Source organism: Purpureocillium takamizusanense, chromosome 7 (assembly GCF_022605165.1).
Source record: "Purpureocillium takamizusanense chromosome 7, complete sequence".
In the NCBI taxonomy this organism is placed as follows: Eukaryota; Fungi; Ascomycota; class Sordariomycetes; order Hypocreales; family Ophiocordycipitaceae; genus Purpureocillium; species Purpureocillium takamizusanense.
Genome location: NC_063074.1, coordinates 1048694 through 1069015, shown reverse-complemented (window position 1 = coordinate 1069015; position 20322 = coordinate 1048694). Strand labels below are relative to the sequence as shown.

At 61.2% G+C, this 20322-nt stretch overlaps 8 protein-coding genes across 9 annotated transcripts; 2 read left to right on the top strand and 6 right to left on the bottom strand.

Moving 5' to 3' along the window:
• Positions 1 to 370: 370 nt before the first annotated feature.
• Positions 371 to 766, bottom strand: JDV02_007627 (uncharacterized protein; the record flags this gene model as incomplete). The annotated part of the gene is made up of 1 exon (XM_047989137.1): positions 371 to 766. The coding sequence occupies one exon, from the start codon at positions 764 to 766 to the stop codon at positions 371 to 373; it is 396 nt and encodes a 131-aa protein (XP_047845136.1).
• Positions 767 to 1799: 1033 nt separating this feature from the next.
• Positions 1800 to 4857, bottom strand: JDV02_007626 (Endopeptidase La; the record flags this gene model as incomplete). The annotated part of the gene is made up of 4 exons (XM_047989136.1): positions 1800 to 1887; positions 2002 to 2171; positions 2252 to 4320; positions 4389 to 4857. 4 exons carry the CDS (start codon positions 4855 to 4857, stop codon positions 1800 to 1802), a joined length of 2796 nt encoding a protein of 931 aa, XP_047845135.1.
• Positions 4858 to 6170: 1313 nt separating this feature from the next.
• Positions 6171 to 7658, top strand: ssb2 (Replication factor A protein 2). The gene is made up of 3 exons (XM_047989135.1): positions 6171 to 6274; positions 6384 to 6499; positions 6662 to 7658. The coding sequence occupies exons 1-3, from the start codon at positions 6271 to 6273 to the stop codon at positions 7379 to 7381; spliced, it is 840 nt and encodes a 279-aa protein (XP_047845134.1). The 5' UTR covers positions 6171 to 6270; the 3' UTR covers positions 7382 to 7658.
• JDV02_007624 (uncharacterized protein) lies at positions 7495 to 8955 on the bottom strand. The gene is made up of 3 exons (XM_047989134.1): positions 8341 to 8955; positions 7986 to 8238; positions 7495 to 7916 (listed from the first exon to the last, which is right to left on the bottom strand). Exons 1-3 carry the CDS (start codon positions 8679 to 8681, stop codon positions 7707 to 7709), a joined length of 804 nt encoding a protein of 267 aa, XP_047845133.1. The 5' UTR covers positions 8682 to 8955; the 3' UTR covers positions 7495 to 7706.
• Positions 8956 to 9713: 758 nt separating this feature from the next.
• Positions 9714 to 11509, bottom strand: IDI1 (Isopentenyl-diphosphate Delta-isomerase). Its single transcript, XM_047989133.1, has 3 exons — positions 10986 to 11509; positions 10538 to 10876; positions 9714 to 10458 (listed from the first exon to the last, which is right to left on the bottom strand). The coding sequence occupies exons 1-3, from the start codon at positions 11434 to 11436 to the stop codon at positions 10223 to 10225; spliced, it is 1026 nt and encodes a 341-aa protein (XP_047845132.1). The 5' UTR covers positions 11437 to 11509; the 3' UTR covers positions 9714 to 10222.
• A 605-nt stretch (positions 11510 to 12114) lies between these two features.
• On the top strand, positions 12115 to 14005 carry END3 (endocytosis defective- protein). The gene is made up of 3 exons (XM_047989132.1): positions 12115 to 12580; positions 12645 to 12879; positions 12958 to 14005. The coding sequence occupies exons 1-3, from the start codon at positions 12344 to 12346 to the stop codon at positions 13677 to 13679; spliced, it is 1194 nt and encodes a 397-aa protein (XP_047845131.1). The 5' UTR covers positions 12115 to 12343; the 3' UTR covers positions 13680 to 14005.
• Positions 13733 to 16205, bottom strand: JDV02_007621 (uncharacterized protein). 2 transcript variants are annotated; one of them, XM_047989130.1, is made up of 2 exons: positions 14290 to 16205; positions 13733 to 14160 (listed from the first exon to the last, which is right to left on the bottom strand). In XM_047989130.1, exons 1-2 carry the CDS (start codon positions 15835 to 15837, stop codon positions 13939 to 13941), a joined length of 1770 nt encoding a protein of 589 aa, XP_047845129.1. In that variant the 5' UTR covers positions 15838 to 16205; the 3' UTR covers positions 13733 to 13938. The 2 variants fall into 2 exon arrangements, with proteins under 2 accessions (XP_047845129.1, XP_047845130.1); XM_047989131.1 differs by having other exon boundaries at positions 13733 to 15512.
• A 1740-nt stretch (positions 16206 to 17945) lies between these two features.
• On the bottom strand, positions 17946 to 18706 carry JDV02_007620 (uncharacterized protein). The gene is made up of 2 exons (XM_047989129.1): positions 18376 to 18706; positions 17946 to 18257 (listed from the first exon to the last, which is right to left on the bottom strand). Exons 1-2 carry the CDS (start codon positions 18596 to 18598, stop codon positions 18013 to 18015), a joined length of 468 nt encoding a protein of 155 aa, XP_047845128.1. The 5' UTR covers positions 18599 to 18706; the 3' UTR covers positions 17946 to 18012.
• Positions 18707 to 20322: the final 1616 nt, after the last annotated feature.

The following is a 20322-nucleotide window of genomic DNA, read 5'->3' as shown; positions in this document are numbered from 1 at the left end:
ACGACACCCCTTGAACCATGACCAAGGAAACGAATTGCGATCCCAGTCCCTCCCCCCCAATGCGGGGCCGAAGGACTGCCGATCTCCCATGTCATGCCAGGCCGCTTGGTGCCCGTAATTGCATGAACGAGACAGGCCACGGCGGGCGTGACATGTATAATGGACAACGGATTCCCAAGTAAACAATATTGCTCAACTCAAAATTTCAAGGCAAACCGACCAAGTACCCGCGGCAGATAGCCAGCCAGCCAGCCAGCCCAGAAGAAACATCAGTCATGCAAGCCAGGACTCCCCTTCCCTCTCGTCCCCGCCCCGACATCAAAGTTGCCCCCCGTCTCCATTGCCGGCCATTATATTGCCACAGGCCATGTCATACCCCGATACAGTACGGGCGTGTGTGGTCTCTCTGTTTCCGTACAAAGTACTCGCGAGCCTCATCGCAGCAAGCCCCCACAGCAGCATCAGTGCCTGCCGGCAGCAGCAGCACCCAAGCAAGCCCCCCACCGGCAATGGCCTCGATGGCCACGGCGGCGGCTGCGATGGCAGGCGGCCCGTGAGACAGCCCATCGCCACCTGCATCTAGAGACGCCCACACGCCCCACCCCATTTCCGGGGCCTTGCGTCTGTCTGTCTGTCTGTCTGTCTTGTCGGTCGGTCGGTCGGCCGGCCGGTCGCACAAAGCCATTCCCGCCTCGCTAATCGCCGGGTCAATGCGCCTCGCCTGCTCGCATGACTCCCTCATCTTGTGCTCATCTTGGGTGGTCATCAAGGGTCGGCCCCATCCATACTCGTACGTACATACATGCGTACCATTATAATAAGAGAAGAACGCGGGCGACGGGGCAATCGGAACGAGGCGGACAATAATAATGATGCGCCGCCCCCCCCGGCCCCCTTCGGACGCCCCGGCGCGGCGACGGGCGGCGTCACCAACACAATCCAAGCTAATGGAAGAAGCTGAGAGGCGCGTCGGCAACCTTTTTGAGCCCACGCGGAGGGATATCCGTGCGTCGTGCGTGCCTTGCCCCCTCCCAAGCAAGAGGCGTTCAAGGACGCAAGTTAGTATGTAGACGTTCTCAGCCGCTCATGCGCGCATGCGAGCTGCACGATCCTAGTACATACGTACGAAGTACGTAGTGGTGGTACCACATGCATAGCTACCTAGCGAGCTGGTATCGGCTCTGTCACGGACAGAAGCTGCACGGCCCTCCTTGCTTGGCAATACCTGGTGTTGTTATAACCGCAGGGAGAGACAGCGAGAGAGACAGAGAAGGTGGGAGAAAGAGGGACAGAGTAGGAGAGAGAGCGGGGAGAGACAGAGAAAGAGAGAGAGAATTTGGTGGTACTAGGTTGTGGTGGCAACTCGCTTGATCCAGCGCCCGCATGCCGTGTGAGGCTCGCACAGCGCATGATATGCAGATTTGCCGACCTGTATGTATGCCAACCGCGGTGGTGGCGCGTCATGTGAGACGCCTAATTGGACCGTGAGATGCTGGGAAAAGGAAAAGAGACAGAAGCCGTGACCGTTCAGTCCAGCTCTGGTCTCAACATCATGTATACAGACACTCATCTCGACAACAATAATTTCTCTCGCCGGTGGTGCACGCGCATGATCCGTGAAGACTCACGCCCACCACCGAAATGAGATGCATCTCCCCCTTCGCCGAGACGGGCTTCCCCATCTCCCACCTCGCCCCCCCCTGCGCGGCGTGTAGTTGCCCGTCTCTGGTCCTGCATGCTCGCCTCGTGACTCTGCGCGAAGACCGACCGTATCAGTCGACCGCCGACCGAGGCTTCGCTCACAGTCGGCTCTCGATGCCAGCAAAGTTGCTGTCAGCAGCCCAATGGGAGTCGGGCCAGACCAGCCGAATCGCTTCCCAAATATGACTGTCAAATATGAGCGTTAGAACACAGCCAGGCCGGGCAACAACAGCCACGTGAGACATTCCGGGTGGCGTGGGGTCGTCTCAGCGATTGACGACTGGGGGCTCTGGTACTTACCTGACGTGGAAGATCTGAAGGCCGTCCTTGACTTCCTGCGGGAGGTCCTTGACATCTTTTCTGTTCTGCGCGGGCAATAGCACCGTCTTGACACCCGCCCGCAGCGCGCCGATGAGCTTCTCCTTGATGCCCCCGACGGCGGTGACTCGGCCACGGAGAGATATCTCACCCTATATCGCGTGTTAGCGTTCATCTACCTTGACGATTGCGCCGCGACTCTTGTGGCTGCGGCGGGGGCTGGCAAGCTTACCGTCATGGCCATAGTAGGAGGGACGGGCTTGCCAGAGAACAGCGAGATTAGAGCGATGGCCTGGCCGATCCCGCTGCTGGGGCCGTCTTTGGGAATGGCGCCCGAGGGGCAGTGCACGTGAATGCTGCGGTCCTTCATGATATCGACGGTAGGCTCGGCAGTCAGTCCCAGCTCGAACGAGTGCGCCTTGACCCACGTCAGGGCCACCTCAACGCTTTCCTTGAGCACGTCGCCCAGCTTGCCCGTCAGCTGCACCCTGCCGTTGCCGGGCATGTCCGCGACCTCGATGAACAGAATGCTCCCGTTGCCGCCTGAGCTGTACGCCACGAGACCTGTGACTATGCCCGGCCTACTAGTCTTCTCGGCAATTTCCTCCTCAAACTTCTCGATGCCCAAGATGCTCTCGACGTCGTCTACGGTGAGACGCGAGCGGTACATTTCTAGGCGACCGGTGTCCCTGGCCTCGGCGAACTCGACCGCTTTGGCGCGACAGACGGAGCCAATCTCACGTTCCAGGTTGCGAACCCCTGATTCACGAGTGTACGACTCGATGATCTTGGAAACGACGTCCTGATCAAAGGCCACCTGATCCTCGGCTAATCCATTGACGCGGACCTGTTTCGGGACCAGGTGCTGCATGGCGATGTGGCGCTTCTCGAGCGTTGTGTAGCCGGGTAGGTAAATCATTTCCATCCGATCCAGCAGGGGCGCAGGGATGGTGTCGAGGCTGTTGGCGGTGGCGATGAAGAGGATCTTGGATAGGTCAATGGGCATGCCCACGTAGTGGTCGTGGAATGTGTGATTCTGCTCGGGGTCGAGCACCTCGAGCATGGCGGCAGAAGGGTCGCCATGTACGCTCGCAGAGCCAATCTTGTCGATCTCGTCAAGTAGGAAGACGGGGTTTGCGACGCCAACCTTGCGCAGACCTTGAACGATAAGGCCGGGCATAGCTGCGACGTACGTCCTCCGGTGACCGCGAATCTCGGCCTCGTCTCTCACGCCGCCGAGGGAAATTCGATGAAACTTGCGGCCGAGGGCAGTGGCGACCGATTTGGCGAGGCTCGTCTTGCCCACACCGGGCGGGCCGACAAGAAGCATGATAGGAGACTTGTCAACCATTCGCTGGGACTTGAGCATCTCTAGCTTGGCGCTGTGAGGGTCAGATACATCGGTCGGGGCCGCAGGATCTGATGGGCTAGATGTCGCGTCGTCAGGTGCCGGACCGCCAACGTCCGCTTCAGCTTGTCGGATCTTATCGTCGACCTCGTCGTTGATGGACTGCTTCAGCCGCAGCACGGCGAGGTACTCAATCAGCCTCTTCTTGACCTTGTCCAAGCCGTAGTGGTCGTCATCGAGTTGCTTGCGAGCCCGGGTCAATGTGTCGGGCCCCAGTCGGTCGTCCGTCGTGGCGGACCACGGGATCTCGGACAGGGTCTCGAGCCAGTTTCTGGTAACCTGGTACTCCTGGTTCATGGGCATCATCTTCTGAAGTCGCCGCAGCTCCCTGTCCACGGCCTTGGCAACCTCCGGGGGAAGGCGAGCGGCATGAAGCTTCTTTTTGAGTTCGTCGAGCTCATTGGCCTCCTGGTCATCATTTTGGTCCTGGCCTGAGGGCATTTGGCCATTGCCAGGCATGAAAGTCATACCGGGCACCTGTAGTATCGAATTCGGTTTCTTGGACTGCCCGTCGTTGAGGCGGTCCAGGATCTGCACAGGCACGGAAGTGAAGGTCGTGATCTTGAAGTTGTTCTTGATGCCTCCCACCTGTCGCTCGAGCAATTCGACCACTTTTGTGATTCTCACCTTGACGTCGAGGGCGGCCAAGACGCTGAGCTTTTCTTCGTGTGTCGTCTCGACGAGATTAGCCATGAAATCCGCGAGCAGGCCGGCCTCTTTGATCTCCCTCCTCATGATGAGCATTTCAAGTCGCTTCGTGATGGCCGGTGAGAGCATAGGTCCTCCCTTTGTGCGTGGAAGCAAGGACGAGATGCGCAGGATCGTGACGAGCTCCCTGGAGCGCAGTTTGAGTAGACCGAACAGGTCCTGGAGCTGCTTGTCGCCTATGTCGACTGGAGGAAGGGTACCTGTGGTCAGCGTCACGTGCTTGGATATGGGGGTGGCCATTGTTGCAACATACTGGCATCGCTAAAGTACGTCACCTTGCCCTCGAAGAAGGGACGCTCTCGCAGGATATGGTCAACGCGGACGCGAGCGGTGGCCTCGACCCGGAGCGCGAACTCGCCGCCTCCGCGCCCATCGATGCCGATGATCTTGGCAGCCACGCCAAAGCCAAAGAGATCATCCTTATTGGCGGTGCCGGGGTTGACCTCGTCAACCTGCGAGCCGTCTACATCCTCGCCATTGTTGATAAGCAGCTGACCGGTGGGACCAACGAGCGGAGAGGAGACGGGGACGCAGGCGATGGGGACGCCGTCGATGCGGCCGTCGGGGCCTTTGGCGGCGGCTCGTTCGTATACGTGGGCGAGGAGGGCGGGGATGTCGGGGCGGCTGGAACTGACGGGGATTCGCTGCACGAGACCGGGCAGGAGGACAGTGCCTCTGGCGAGAGGGATGATGGGAAGGGTCGCAGTATGTGGCCTGCCCATGGCGGTGCGAGGTCGGAGAGCAGCACGCGGGATGCTTCGTAGGGGGGGCGCGGACAAGAGAGAAGAGTGCTGTGGCCAGGGAGCGTACGGCAGCAGCAGCGAGGAGGAAACGTTCAGTTCAATGAGGCAGTGCGCGCGCGATGGCGCAGAGACGACGGATCAGGACCTTGGGTCCGATAGATGTCCGTGGCGGTTGGCGATGGGAGGGGGGATGGTTGGGGGAGGAGGAAAGAGCGCGGAAGTGGCCGTTGTCGTTGGCGGTCGGTGTCAGTCAGTCAGAAGCAAGCCCGAAGCTTCCCCCAGCTTCGGGGGTCCGACACCCGCCCCGGTCCGAATCAGGCAGTGGAGGCGGCCTGGGGTGCCGAGGCTTCCAATGAAGCCGGGCAGCCCAGCGCCCCACTATAGTGCTGGTAGTGGACGACGTCGCAATGTACGCTCTCTGCGCCTGGTACCTACTAACGCTACGTTATTACAGTAGGTCGGGTACTGCCCGCCCAGTGTCTCTGGGGGACGGGCTCGAATCCATCCCGCTGCCGCGTGGAAGCGGTCCTGCCGATGCTCCGCGGCTGCCGCGTGCTGCTCCTCGGCACCCCGATGACACGATACGATACCCGCCCTAAGTGACGCCTCAATGCAGCGCATGGACGGCTCCAAGTCCCTACCTTGCCTACGCATATCCCATGCCTTGATCGGCCATCAGTGTCAGGCGCGCAAGGCGGGGGGCACGGGCCGTGTCGCACATAACCTATCCCGCTGTCCGCCACCGCATGCCGCCCAAGCCCCGTAGCGGACGCTGTCCTGCCTCGCATGCTCCTCCGGACATGGATGGGCAGCAGGCGGGGCTGGCGTCGCTCTCACGCAGGCAAGCCCGAGCCACGACGACGCATGGCAATGGAACATAAGGCTTATTCGACCAGCGGCGACAGCAGCCTCGACCGCTGTGAGTCGGGCCTTGGACTTGATGGCTTCGGTGAGCCCCGGAGGGTGCGCCGTCGTCAGGGCAGATGGAGATATGCGTTACATACTTCGTACGTATCAATGGATACACGGGCTGTTATAAATCCGTCGCAGTGAGGTGGCATAGCATGGCATGGCACTGCAATGGCCCGCCTCCGAAACCTCATCCCGGGTTGTCTGCATTGCACGTACGAAGTAGCCGGGTTGCGAGAGACCGAGCCCACCCGCCCAGTGGCCACCGGCTCCTGCGCGTACAAGAACCCGGGCAGACGCTGACTCAGCGAGCTCGCTGCCTCGAGCGACCGGCGCCGCTACGAAGTACGTACTAGCGGGACCTCCACCCGCGCGCGGGGCAAAAGCTGGGAATCAATTAACGGAAGCGCGCCTCAAACGCGTCTCCCTCCGTCCCGCCATCGTGCATCCTGCAACACCATCACCACACCGTCACGAGCCACCATGTGTAAGGAAGCTTTCTCCCCCTCCCTTTCCTCGCCCGGTCTCCCTCCCCATCTTCAGAAACCACGTCCGCGCTGTCTCATACTGACATGTTCCCTTTGCCATACGTCCAGCAGCATACGGCGGATACACAAAGACCGCGTACGGCGCGCAGGGCGGCGACGACTCGGGCGGCTTCTTCGCCGGCGGCGGCTCACAGCAGGGCAGCCAGGGCGGAGGCGGCGGCAAGGTAAGCATGCTCTCTGCCATCACCAGCTCTTCTTCACGTACACGTACTCTTCACGTTCCTCACCGCGGAAACTCTCCCCTCCCCCGTGACTTTGCTTCGTTTCGCCCGTCAGCCGTCTGTCTAGCTAGCTGACAGAGGGTTTTGCACCCAAAAACTCTGCAGTCCTACCAGGATGAGTCTCTGCGGCCCGTCACCATCAAGCAGATCCTCGATGCCGAGGAGCCCTTCTCGGGCGCCGACTTCAAGATCGACGGCTCGCCCGTGACGCAAATCACCTTTGTCGGGCAGGTCCGCAGCATCAACCCGCAGCCCACCAACATCACGTTCAAGATCGACGACGGCACCGGCCAGATCGAGGTGAAGAAGTGGATCGACGCCGACAAGCAGGACGAGGCCGACCCGGGCTTCGAGCTCGACTCGCACGTCCGCGTCTGGGGCCGCCTCAAGTCCTTCTCCAACAAGCGCCACGTCGGCGCCCACGTCATCCGCCCCGTCGCCGACTTCAACGAGGTCAACTACCACCTCCTCGAGGCCACCTACGTGCACCTCTTCTTCACACGCGGGCCCCCCGGCGGTCAGCAGCCGCAACAGCAGAATGGCGACGGCATGTTCGTCGACGGCGGTGCCGGCTACGGGAACAGTGCGGGTGCCGGCGCGGGTCAGGTCAACAACAAGCTCGCAGACTGCTCGCCTGCTGCCAGGAAAGTCTTCAACTACATCAACGACACGCCTGGTGGCAACGAAGGCGCACACCTCAACGTCATATCCGGCGGTCTCGGCATGTCGGTACGGGATGTACTGATGGGAGCCGAGGACTTGCTGCAGCGGGGGCTGATTTACACAACGGTCGACGACGAGACGTGGGCCATCTTGGACTACTAAAGTGTGTGCCGCATTGTATAGGCGCGGACGGCCTGCGAAAGGTTGCCGCCGGAGCCGCGGCAACACGGGAAGGCTGGCTCAATGGTTAATTTTAAAACGGCATTTCGGGGTTTCGGTCATGACGGAATGTATCATTTCTCTTTGTCAGTCTGGTGCCAAAATGCAAGTCGGTACGGAACAAAACAGGCATAAACTCCTCCTTCACGCATGACATTCTGGCCCCGTCCCTCTCACATAGTCTCTGCACGAGGTGTCATAAGACCCGAGTACTTGTCCACCTCCCCTCCAAGACCAGTCCAAAACCCGCTACTGCGCCGCATCCCTCTCAAGCCTTGAGGCCCTCGGTCGAAGACTCTGTAACCGACTGCTGTAGCACTGACGGCTGCGGCGTACGAACCATGCAGTACAGATACACAGGCGTCGGACCGCGCTTCAGGGCAATCTCGTTTTTGACCTCGAAGCCGAACTTCTCGTACAGCTTTATGTTGGCTAGGGATGACGACTCAAGGTAGATGGGGCGGTTTTCGGCATCGGCCTGCCGCGTCGCGCGTGAGTCAGTCGATATCTTCCACACTTGCATTATCCCTAGGATTCTGTGGCCTACCTGTTCAGCCATGGCTCCAATGAGCTTACTCGCATAGCCTCGTCCTCGAGCATTAGGCTTCGTGCCAATGTATCCGAGGTACCAGCAGTCGTTGTTGAGGTCTCCCATGACTTGCTTCCGCGCATCGTGCAGCGCCGGAACGAGCTCTGTGAAAAAACGGCGCCTGGCTTCAGACGGCAGCTGATACCAGAGCCGCCAGGTGCCGCTCCAGAGCGTCGCCCACCAGTCGTCGTTGAACTTGCCTGGCGGTGTCCTGCCGTCCTCCTGGTCAGCTACCAAGCCCATTTATGGCCTCACGCGTGGACCATGGAACAACGGAAAACGAAGGACTGAAGGGGGAGTGGGGAGAGCACACCACAGGGCGATGGCCTCGTAGTCTGGGCCAACCGCCGTGGCCACGCCCCTGAGTCTATACGCCGCGAACGTGTACCTCATGATGCGCACGTGGAGCTTCCAGAGACGCTCGGGAGGCCATCCTTTGTCAAGTTCGTCGGCGAGCAGATAGACGCTCAGGGGGTCGGTGGCGAATGCGTGAGCCAGGGACAGGCCAGCCTCCTTGCGCTCCTTCATGCCGAGCTGGCGAACGGTATCATGCCAGATCGGAGGGATCAAGGACGGGACCCGTGCTGCTTCCACGACAAGGCGGGGAGCAGGGGTTTCGACGGGGTCCACGACGGGGTCCACGACGGTGTCCATGAGGAGCGGGCGTTACTACTGGCACGACTGTCTTTACTGCTGGGCGGCTTGTCCGGCATCCATGTGTTGTTGGCCGGGCTACTCTGGCCAGTCAGGGCGGATGAGTCGAACTGGAGGTTCATGCGGTGGTCGAGTCCCATCCGGACGGCGGTCTGCAGGCTTGCGTTGCGATGATGGGGGAAAAGTGTGTGTATCGTATCTCAGGTGCGGGAGGTTGCGACGTGTAAGTGCAAGAAACCAGGTGCCGCCTGCGTGCGTGTACGATATAAGTGGCAGAGGAAGCAAGGGCTCTCGCTCACGGAGGAAGCAACGACGCAGCGCGGCAGCTTCCTTTTATTAACAACACCTCAGCCTCTGCGACCGACCCGGGGCGGCCCCGCGATACACGTAAACCAACCCGAAAACCAGAAACCTTGGTAACTCAGATCAACCACTATCCGAGGTAGTAGCGGCAGTACAGTACAGCACACCCGGCGCGAGTCGACGACACAATAGCAGCCCAGCCAAGGCCTAGAGACGCCCGCGCGTATGCTTCAGGTAATGGGGTGAAACAACCCTGGCTCGCGATGCTCCTATCGGCGACGAGGAATCGCAGCCATGCTCACCACTATTGGTGCTCCACACACACATACACACACGTACACATGCGCCGCACACACACACGCAGCAGACAGACGCCAGTCTGGTTGCGTGTGTCGCCCCAAGCCGACGAGGACGCTGTTGAAGACGAGGGGGGAGCCACGAGGCTGGCTCCCGTGACGAGAATGCGGGGTGCGCCCGCCCATGGTTTCCCGCCGCCAACACGGGCGTGTCCAACCCAGATCCGAATCTAACATGAGCGGAACATCAGCCGACCGACCTGTCCGTCATGATCAGATCTCACCGGCCGGCCCACAAACCGCTGCCGAGCGGGCTGGCTGCGTCCAAACCAGGGCGAGCGGGGAGCTGACGACGATGCGACGTGACGGCCATTGCATCGGGCAGCCTCGCCGCGCTCGCAGCTGAGTCGGAACTAGTTGCTCCATTCGACGGGCCGGGATCCCCAGGTTGCCAACGTCGGCAGCGGCGTGCAGGCGGGTCTCGCCGCCGAGATAACGCAGCATGCAGTGTGTGGTCACGCGGCCGCAGATCGGGACCTGGGCAATTGGGCCAGGCGCTGACAACGAGGCAACGAGGGTTGGTGGACGGGCGCCGCGGGCCCGCCGCTTTCGTAGCCGTGTAACCATCGCGGTATGCCACGGCGCCTTGGCGTGCTCGCATGATGCGTGCCGCCCGGCCGGCGCCGCCGCGGAGAGTCTGCCGGGAGGGCCTCTGGACGGACAGGTATTATTGCTAAAACGCCTTGGGCCGTCCTCGGCGTGGCTACCTAGGGATACTGAAAAAGGGGAATCAATCGGCTGCCGAGGCCACATATGTGCAACTCCCTGTGAATGCAGGGCTATGTATGATATCACTTTTTTTGTCTTCAACTCATTACCCCTCACCTCGCCCTCCTTCACGGTGTTTTGGGCATCAACAAAGGCCCTCACACGCAGCCCCGCCTACAGCATGCGGCGGATCTCCTGCTCATTCATGTACTTGTCGAGCCCCGAATCAAGGTGCTCCCACCACTCAAACAGCATCGAGTTGCAGATAAGCTTGAACCAGGGGGTGAACTTGAGTGAGGGGTCGTCGAAGAGCTGCTTGAGCTTGTCGGCGCTGACGTATTGCGTGGCCTGCACCTCGTTGGGGTTGATGTTGAGGTCGACGTTGGCCTTGATGAAGAGGATATAGTCGACTGTAAAGCCAAGCGGGCTCGGTCAGTGTCTTGTCATTCGGCCATGTGGGGACGTGCCCCGGGGAGAGAGCAAACTCACCTTCGTGCTCTCCCCACTTGCCGTCGCTGGGCGCCTTGTAGTGAATGCGCGTGAGGAAGCGGAAGTCGTCGAGGGGCACCTGCTCCTTCTTGATGCCCAGCTCGTGGTCCAGCTTGCGCTGGGCGGCGCGCTTGGCGCCCTCGACGGCGTCGGGGAGCGTCGAGCCCGTCTCGCCCGACACGGACAGCGGGTGCGAGCAGCACGTGTTGGTCCACATGTCGGGGAAGGTGATCTTCTCGGAGGCGCGCTGCTGGAGCAGCAGCTCGTTCTTGTCGTTGAAGAGGAAGACGGAAAAGGCGCGATGGAGGAGACCCTTGTCGATGTTGGTCATGAGGTGGCCTGCGAGGGGGCGGGAGACGGGCGAGGTCAGTGTCCGTCTGGTCTCTGGAAGGAAGGATGGGGTGCGCGCTGTGCTGTGCTGCGCTGCGATATGCTGCGAATCACGTACAGATCTTCTTGCTAGCCTTGCCGACGGGCAGGTCGTTGTCGTCGGTGACAATGCACATCTCGTCCATGAGGCGGATCTGCTCCTCGTCGTGGCCCGACAGCGCATCGTCGTTCGTGTCGATGTCGGGGAAGAGGCGCAGGATGGTCTCGGCCGTCATGGGCTGGGCCGGCGCCGCCGCCGTTGTCGTCGTCGTCGTCGTCGTCGACATGGCGAAGGACGGTGTCGGTAAAGCTGCAATAGGTGGCGGATTGCAGGAGTCGAGGAGGCAGCAGTCGACCTGGGCGATGTGATGTGATGTGCCAACAACGATGGGGTCCAAGGGCAATTTAAACAACCAACTCTCCCCTCTCGGGCCACCCCCCAATTGGCATCTCAGAGGTGCCCCGCCAAAATCCGCTGGTCCCCCGAGCCCTTTCAGGTCTCTAGCGGCTGCGCGTGCATCGAATGGCATCAGGCGGCTCCTCACTGGCCAGTGCCGTCCCTGTCGTGCCGCCGCCGGCGGCCGAACGAGACATTAATATTTGATCGGCCCCACGGCCATCGGGGGCTTTGCCACTTTCTTGCTATTCGTGCCTCGTCCGCAGGGGCGGCTGGGGGATTATTGGCTGACTCAGCAAGGCACGACGACTACGACGACTGCCCAGACATGAGCGCCTAGGGCAAGAAGGTGGAGTGGAGGTGCTGTCCGTCCTGCAGGTAGGTATACGTAGGATGGTAGGTAAGCGGTCGATAGAAAAAGCGCACCGAGAAATCCTCGCCCACTCTACTATAGACAGAACGGCTATAGAGGATAAGATAAAAGAACCTATGATGGTCTTTAAGGAACTTAACTATTATCGTATTTAAAGGAAGGCGATCTCCTATTACGCTATCGTTATTTTCGTAGGGGATTTCTGCCACGCTCTGATCGTTTCGCCCGCAAAGTTACAATTGCGGTGCCGCTTATTCTGTCTACTAAGGTGCCTTACGGATGTCAATCGCCCGCTAGAGCCACTGACGACGGATTGCACAGTGCGCTGAGCCGCTAATCCGTTAGCGGCAGCGCTGGCAGCCAGGGGAACTTACCTCGCCTTACCAACCTAGTAGGTCCGCCGCTGCGAGGCTGGGGAGCTTCGTCACTAACCTGCATCACCATCACACCAACTACTAACCCAGCATCACCGCGCGACCTGGGAGCTGCGCAGTGCATTGCCCGCCCGCTCCCGCCCCCGTGCGACGCATACGTCAGGCGCGTGAGCGCAACCCGAGCCGTCGCGACTCCTGAATTGGCAGCCACCTCCCCCCCTTCCCCCCTCCCGCCGTTATCCCCGACGGAGCCGCTCAACCGCGCGCGCTCCATCGCCGACTTCTCCGCCACGATGCCCCCCAAGATCGAGGCCAAGGAGATTGAGACGTACTGGAACATCTTTTCCGACCGGACGGGCGGCGGCCAGTACCTGACGGGCGAGCAAGCGGCGCCGGTCCTCAAGAACAGCGGCCTGCGCGACGACCAGCTAGAACGGGTGTGGGACCTCGCCGACGTCGACAACGATGGCAACCTCGACTTTGAGGAGTTTTGCGTCGCCATGCGCGTCATCTTTGACGTCCTGAACGGCGTATGTCCCTTCCAATCTAAAGCGAGCGCGAGGCGGTGCGCGGAGACTTACATGGTGCTTGCAGGAATACGCCGACGTGCCAAGGACGCTGCCGGACTGGCTCGTCCCCGAGTCCAAGGCCCACCTCGTGCAGGCCAGCCGGGCCATCACAGGCAAGCAGCCGCAGTTTGAGCAGATCGAGGACGATTCGGACGACCAGGGGCTCAAGGACGGATTCGACTGGTACATGAGTCCCCAGGACAAGGCCAAGTACGAGCAGATCTACCAGGAGAACCGCGACATGCGGGGCGAGCTATCATGTCGGTCCCCCTCCCATGAGCACCTACTCACTCACCCTGGCGTCTTCTGGAACCGTACCTTGCTGATCAGTCTCGCAGTCAATGCCCTGGAAGACCTGTACGGCTCGCTCGACGTGCCCGATACCGACATACGCTCTGCCTGGAACCTCGTCAACCCGTCCGCAGGTTCCACCATCAACAAGGATGCCAGTCTCGCGTTCCTGCATATCCTCAACAACCGCCACGAGGGATTTCGCATCCCGCGCACCGTGCCGGCGTCGTTGCGTTCCAGCTTCGAGCGGAACCAGATAGACTACCAGCTCGACAACCAGCGGACGGGCGCGTCGTCGCGGTGGGCGGCCAAGGCCGACGACAACACGGCCACGGGGCGCAAAGCCAAGTTTGGTGACCAGTACCTGACGAGGCTCGGCCGGAGCGGATTCAAGGCGACGGGGACCGACTTTTCGACGGAGAAGACGGAGGATTGGGAGGAGGTGCGGCTGAAGCGCCAGCTGCAGGACCTGGACGCCAAGATCCAAAAGGTCGAGGAGATTGCCGAGCGGCGCAAGGGCGGCAAGCGGGATTCGAAGCCGGCGCTCGTCAAGAGGGAGCTGGACCAGCTGCTGGACTACAAGCGCAAGGAACTGCGGGAGCTGGAGGAGGGCAAGGGCAAGAGCGCGGCGGGGAGCGGCCTCAAGAGCATATCCGACGACCTGCAGACGGTGCGGGAGCAGGTGGAGGGGCTGGAGACGCACCTGCGGTCGAGGCAGGGCGCCTTGGACGACTTGCGGAGGCAGATTGACGCGGAGAAGGCGGGTTGACGTGTCGCGTGTGTGTGTGTGTGTGTTGTAAGAGGAAAAGAAGACTCTGGATCCAAGCGGGCATCTTTTATTGTTCATACGCCTCCAACGTGGTAGATACCTATTGACCAACCGAGTAGTGCTTGCATTACAATCATTACCCAGAGATGCGCGTCGCCCTATCGTCGGCGGGCATCTGCTGCCGGACACGGGCAATCTATTTATTACTACGGCTTACCATGCCTGCCTGCCTATACGCCGCCAGCCCCTACTCCCGAACTCACCACATGCTTCCCTTGACATACTTGGCGGTCCGTTCCGTGGCCAGGGTCCGGCTCTTGAGGGCCCAAACGACAAAGGACGGCAAGGGGATGGAGCCGTAGCGGCCGACGCCGCGGTCAGGGCCGATGGTGCAGAGGAAGACGTCGGTGGTGGGCAGCTTGACGGGGACCTGTGCCTTGTTGGAGAAGGAGAGCTCGACGTTTTTGGCTACGCAGGCGGCCTGGGGGAGGGGGAAGGGGGGCCAGGAAGAGAGGTCAGCAAGGCGCGCGCGAACACATGTAGACATGATGGAGTGTTATTCATTATTTTTGGGTTGAGGGGACATGAGGAGCAAGGGGGGCGTGCGTACGTGAGCTTCGGTGTTGAGCAGGCCGGCGTCGGGCTTGGAGACGACGTCGCCGACGGCCCAGACGCTGTCGACGCCCCTGACGCGCATGCAGTCGTCGACGTCGAGGTAGCCGCGGTCGGTGAGGAGGGCCTTGGGGATCCAGCGGGTGTTGGGGATGAGGCCGGTGGTGGGCAGGTAGGCGTCGGTCTCGAAGCTGCCGCCGTCGGAGAGGGTGACGACGATGGTGCCGTCGTCGCGGGCCTCGCGGTTGACGTTTGTGGCCCTGGCGCCCTTGTGGAGCTCGACGCCGAGGGCGCGCAGCTCGCGCTCGGCCTGGTCGGCGACGGTGGTGGCGGCGGTGCGGTGATTGTCGTCATCGTCATCGCCGCCGCCGCCGTCGTTGTTGGAGGAGAGCAGCCGGGGCGCGCTGTGCAGCAAGAGGACCGCCTTGCGCGGGCCGTAGGCGGCCTTGATCTCGGCGGCGAGCTCGACGCCCGTGGGCCCGCCGCCGGCGACGGTGACGTGGCGCGCGCGGGCGACGAGCCGGGCGGTGGCGCGCATGTCGCCGAGCAGGTCCTCGTACGAGCCCGAGGCCTTCCACGGCATGCCCGCGACCGCGGCCGAGGCCCCCGTCGCGAGCACCAGGTGCGTGTAGTGCACCAGCCGGATCCCGTACGTCGGCGTCTCCACGCTGACCGTCTTGTCCGCCGCGTCGAGGCGGATGGCGCGCCCCGTCACGAACTCGACGCTGCCGCGCGGGTAGCGGTGGATGAGCTCGGGCTCGATGGGGTGGAGGATGTCGTCGACGTCGTCGACGTCGATGCCGTCGCCATCGTCACCATCACCGTCACCATCACCGCCGTCACCACCACCACCACTAGAACCACCACCGCCGCCACTTTGCTGCTGCTGCTGTTGTGACCGCCGCCGCCGCCGCCGCCGCCGCAGCGCGCCCGGGACAACGGCGCGCACCGACGCAATGTTCCAGTAAAAGTGCGAATTCTGCGACACGAGCACCACGCGCATCTCGGGGTGCCGCCGGCGCGCCTGCTTGAGCAGCCGGTGCGTGACGGCCAGGCCGCCGAGCGAGCCGCCGACCACGACGACCTTTTTGTCGAGCTCGTGCACGGCCGGAAACATGGACATGATGGAGGCGCGGTGCTGGTATTGGTTTTTTTTTTTTTCTTGGTTCGACCTTGATGACTGCGACGGCGGCGGCGGCGGCGGCGGCGGACACAAGAGTGAAGCGAAGGCGTGTGTAGTCGCCCCCCTCCTCGTCATGTAATATACCAGTCGTAGGGTAATATGAAAATGTGGCGATGGCCTCAGACGTTGAGCGTCGGGGGGTCGGGCGCGTCTTTGCTGATGCGCACCGCGATGACAATACTGGCAACAGCAGCAGCAGCAGCGACGGGCAAGCAACGGAACGGTCCCACGACCCGCCACGTAAAGCCAAGGAACGCGAGAGGTTGGGGTTACGAGTCGCGCACGCGCGCGCGCTCGCGTCGCTGCACGAGCTGGCGGTCTATGACGGCGACGACATCCAGAAGAGGAGAGATGGGCTATCATTAGAGTTCAGCCCCAGGTCGCTCTCCTCCTACATGGTTGCGGGTCGCGTGGCGCGCAGAGGCGGAGGAGTACGACACTGCAATACCACCAGTGTTGCGAGAGAGCCGTAGAAAGAGGTACGTACAAAGCACAGAGGTGGGTGAGGTTATTCCGCCATTCTCAACAAAAAAAAAACCCCCCGCGGTATCCGTCCTTGGGTTGATGGGTTGCTATGACGGGGGGGACGGCATCGACCGTCCGTGGATTGGTGTCAATGAGGCTGCTGGTGATGGTTGAGGGGATACGAGATGACGTCTCGTCTGGTCGCTGTTCTCTTGGCAGGAGGCGGGCCGGTGTTTCGGACAGGCGGACGGACGGGCGGGCGGTCGGACGAAAGTCTGTCTCTCGGCCGGGCCAGACAAGGGAGGAGGCGGGAGAGAGACGGGAAGCCCCATTTTTATGCCGTGTGCGCGTGTGTGTGTCTTCATGTTTATGCCGTGTGTCATTGCGACGCACACCATGGAGCAAAGGGGTGTAGCACGAAACCGACTACATGCCATTCTTTTGTGTAGTTTGCACACTGATACTGGGAATGACGAAGAGCGTAGTAGGGAGGGAGAACCCCCATGTGCGGCAAGCAGGCTGGTAGACAGACGGACGGGGGACAGACAAAACAGGGCCACGGTATCAACGCCGTTCATCCATCACTCGATGGGGGTTCCCTCCAACGGCGACCGGCGCCCAGAGAGGGGAGTAGGTGGTGGGTGGTGATGCTGCCACTAATAAGTTACTACTGCTACTATCAAGAGTCAAAAGAGCCCAAACACCACCACCACCATCCCCCTTTGCATCGACAGTCCCCCCCCGTCAGCAGCGGTAACAGTACCACTACTACGTACGGCCTCGCACAACACGTTTCCCACCGACGCGTCATGTACGTCGTACGCGCAACGTCAAAAAAGAGGCGCCGAGGCCAATGGCACGCCACACTCACCTTTCCTTTCCTTTGCTTCCCTTTACTACGACTCTAGCGCGCGCCGCGCCCACGAGGCTTCATCCTCCTCTCCATGCCGCCTCCCCTAGTCCCGATACCTGCCTACACCCGTGCAGGCTTGTCCGCCTGGCTCGTGCGGGGTATACACGGATGCACCAACGCAGTTATATCTTGTAGAAAGCTGTTGGACACGGCACCCGGGTAGGCACGTGAATACATGTCCTATCTTCTCCCGTACATGCCATTCTCGCAGACCGTGTGTTCCATGGTTTTTGTTTGGCCCTGATCCTTTGTATATCTGAATAATACCATCATCTCTCTCAGTCCGTGGGACAGAGAATAAAGAAAAGAACCAAAAAAAAAAGTGCTCAACCCTATTTGAGTGCCACATTGGCCGTGGGGCTTACAATGAGCCCTCCGCGATGGCGATGCGGCCCCGCCGGCGAGAACTGGCTTCGTGGACGCCCCCCGGGCTGCGTCGCCAAGCGCCGTCCCCCGTCCAGAGCAAAAGGCCCATGCCTGAGCCCGCCGCCAAGCGGGCAGCACCACAGCCGTCGCATCATCATCATCATCATCAACTACGAGTACGTACAAGAAACTGCGACTGCTACGTTATCAAGTTACACGCTACGACGACAAAGGTCTTCAGCGCAAGCGAATGCGAGGTGGGGTAAATGGGCCACATTGTCGGCAAACCCAAGGTATATATATAATATAATATCCGTTTCGCGCTCCCAGGGCCCATCCGCGCGGGTGTGAGCCCGAGGGGGGGGGGGGGTTGGGAGAGGGGCCCATTAAACAATATGTTCCAAAGTCTACCGTACACATATCGCGTCTATCATCGCCGCGTCATCCTCACTCACCCAACTGCAAAAGCCGCTGGTCATGACTGAACATCCCTGAGCGCCGTGATGCATGTAACCGGGGGAGGGGAAGCAAGCAGCAAAACTGTGTCCCCCTCGGCACAAGAAAACATGGCGACGGGCACCCAGTCAGCCGCGAGGCGAGGCTATGTGATAAGTGTGTGTTTGTGTGTGTGAGAGAGAAGTGAAGGTACAAAAACAAGCCTTGGCGGCCACCAAGCCCACCACCGCTCCAGGTTACGCGTGACGCGCACGTCTCACTCCTTGCGGTGGTCTCCATAAGCCGGCTCCGATCCGTGACGTCCCGTGAGCAGTTTCATCCCGTAAGGCTGATACCGCTTACAGGGCCAGGACGGCGACGAGGGCGGCCAGGCCACCGACGGGGGCGAAGGCAGCGGCGCCGGCGGTGACGGTGGGCGGGCCGGTAGGGGCCGTCGTCGAGGGCTGCTGCGTGGGGACCGTGACGGTAGGGCTGGCCGTGGCCGTGGCCGTGCCGCTGGGCTTCTTGGTGGGCTTGGAAGAGCCCGACGAGGTGTTCTTGCCGGCGGCCGAGCAGAGCTTCTTGGCGGCAGGCAGAACCTCGTCTATGAGGTCGAACAGAGAGTGTCAGCAGGCCGAGTTACATTGTATACACCAGTTCAGACACATGGCGCGTGGCGGGGCATGAGTGAAGGGGATGTGTGAGAGACGGGCGAAACGTACTCAGGGCCTTATCCTGGCCGCACTTGCTGAGGATGCAGCCTGCGGCGGCACCCTGGACCTTTTCCATGTCCTTGCAGACGCACGGGATGTCGGTGGTCTCGCAGCTGGTGGACGCCTTGACGGCGTCGTCGAGGCAGGGCAGCGCGCACGAGGGGATGTCAGAGAGGCTCTGGGCAGCGGCCAGAGTGGCCAGGGCGACGGCGACGACAGCAAACGACTTCATGGTTGCGGTGTTTTCTGAGGGTTGATTTGGAGAGGAACAAAACGAAGCGAGTGACGATTTGATCCAAAAGTAACGGTGAGAGTGAGAAAAGGCGGGTGAAGAGGTAGGAAGGGGGGGGGGGGCGGCGAGAGGCGGGAGATGAGGCGCGGACCTTTTCGCAGTTTTATTGCATGTAAGCCGACGAGGACGGCGAGCGGGCCAGGCTGACGCTAGGTACCGGCCTTGGATCTTGCACACGGGAAGGCAAGAGAGAGCTAAGTGTGTGTGTGTGTGTGCGTCCCCATGTGCTGTGGCTGTTGGCAGCGCCGCATGGGGATCCCATCCCGTCCATCCATCCACAACCCACCCCAATCTCGGGCTAACGCGGGCGAAACTCACACGGACTCCCCAACGGGCAAGTTCCTAACCTCAATCAGTGCCGGACACGGTGCTTGGTTCTTCACCAACGAAAACAAGCATCGTCCCCTGGCCTGGCTGACAGACCGGGAGGCGGATCTGATGCCGGCAGAATGAGAGCCCAACCATCAGGGCAGCAACAGCGTCTCACTGGAACATATGTACATACATATACTGTACATATGCTGTACATATGCTGTAGCAATGCGGCACAGCGGCGACGAGGCCCTGTCGCGAGAAAGTCTATAAAGGGAACTCCACCTCTTCGGGACCGCGGCGTGTGGCGGCCACCGACAGTGTTGCAGTGGGATGCGGGTGGACCAGATCCTTGGGCCCTTGCAGCGGGCGACGCGGTGGACAGCAGACGCGGCTTTTGGTCGCCCTCTCTACATCATGCCATCTGTCCACCCAGCCATCCATGCCGGTGGGCAGGCGATGGGGGTCTGGGGGGTGTTCGTGGGCGACATCTCCTCTGTTTGCCGCATCGCGCCTTCGCAGGGAGCGGAGCCCAGCCGTAGGCACTTTGTTTTTTTAGTAGCAGTAGTATTCTGGGCCCATGGGCCTAAGCCAGAGTCAGACAGGCAGTCGTATGGACGATCGATTCATGGCGTCGAGCCACCCCGTTTCCCAGGGCTATCAAGTCAGCTGTGTTGCCGCCCCCCAAAATAAATGGCGCCGAATGAACGGCGGCCTGTCGGTCCTGCTCGCAAGTACGAAGTACGACGCACTGGGCGCAACTGCGTGAGTTCAGCCGAGCGGGTGGGCAGGGCGGGCGAACGTCGTGCCACCGCCACTAGGCGCTGCTTATCTCGCATCCGCGATTCGGCCGGGGGTCGCCTTGTTGTTGTGACGGTTCGCTCGTAATGTACGGGCGGGCGGTCGTGCGTGTGTGCGACCGCGTGTGCAGGTGTGCGCCCCGTGGGTGCGGTACGATATCTGCGGCGTGCTGTAGGATGACGACGGTGTGCATCGCCTATCGCTCATCGGCCAACCTCCTTCACAGGGAGACGAGACGAACCATTCGCCCCTCCCGAAAAGCGCCGCGCAGACACATCACCTGTGTGTCTCTCTCGCTCTTCGTATCTGTCTCTACCGTTGTCATGAGAGGGTTCGTTCGTAAGCGGCAGCCGCCACGCCCCGTGAACTGAGTGGCCATCATCACATGCCCGGCTGACTGCCCTGGGGGGTCCCTCCGATGCTGGTTGTGATGGTCCCCGTCGTGTCTGCGGGCAGTGAATGGTTCGCTGCTCCTCCTGCAGGAACGCCACCCGAACTCGACCAGAGCCAGAAAACGAGATGAGAGGGGGGGGGGCGGCAGACCAGCGAGG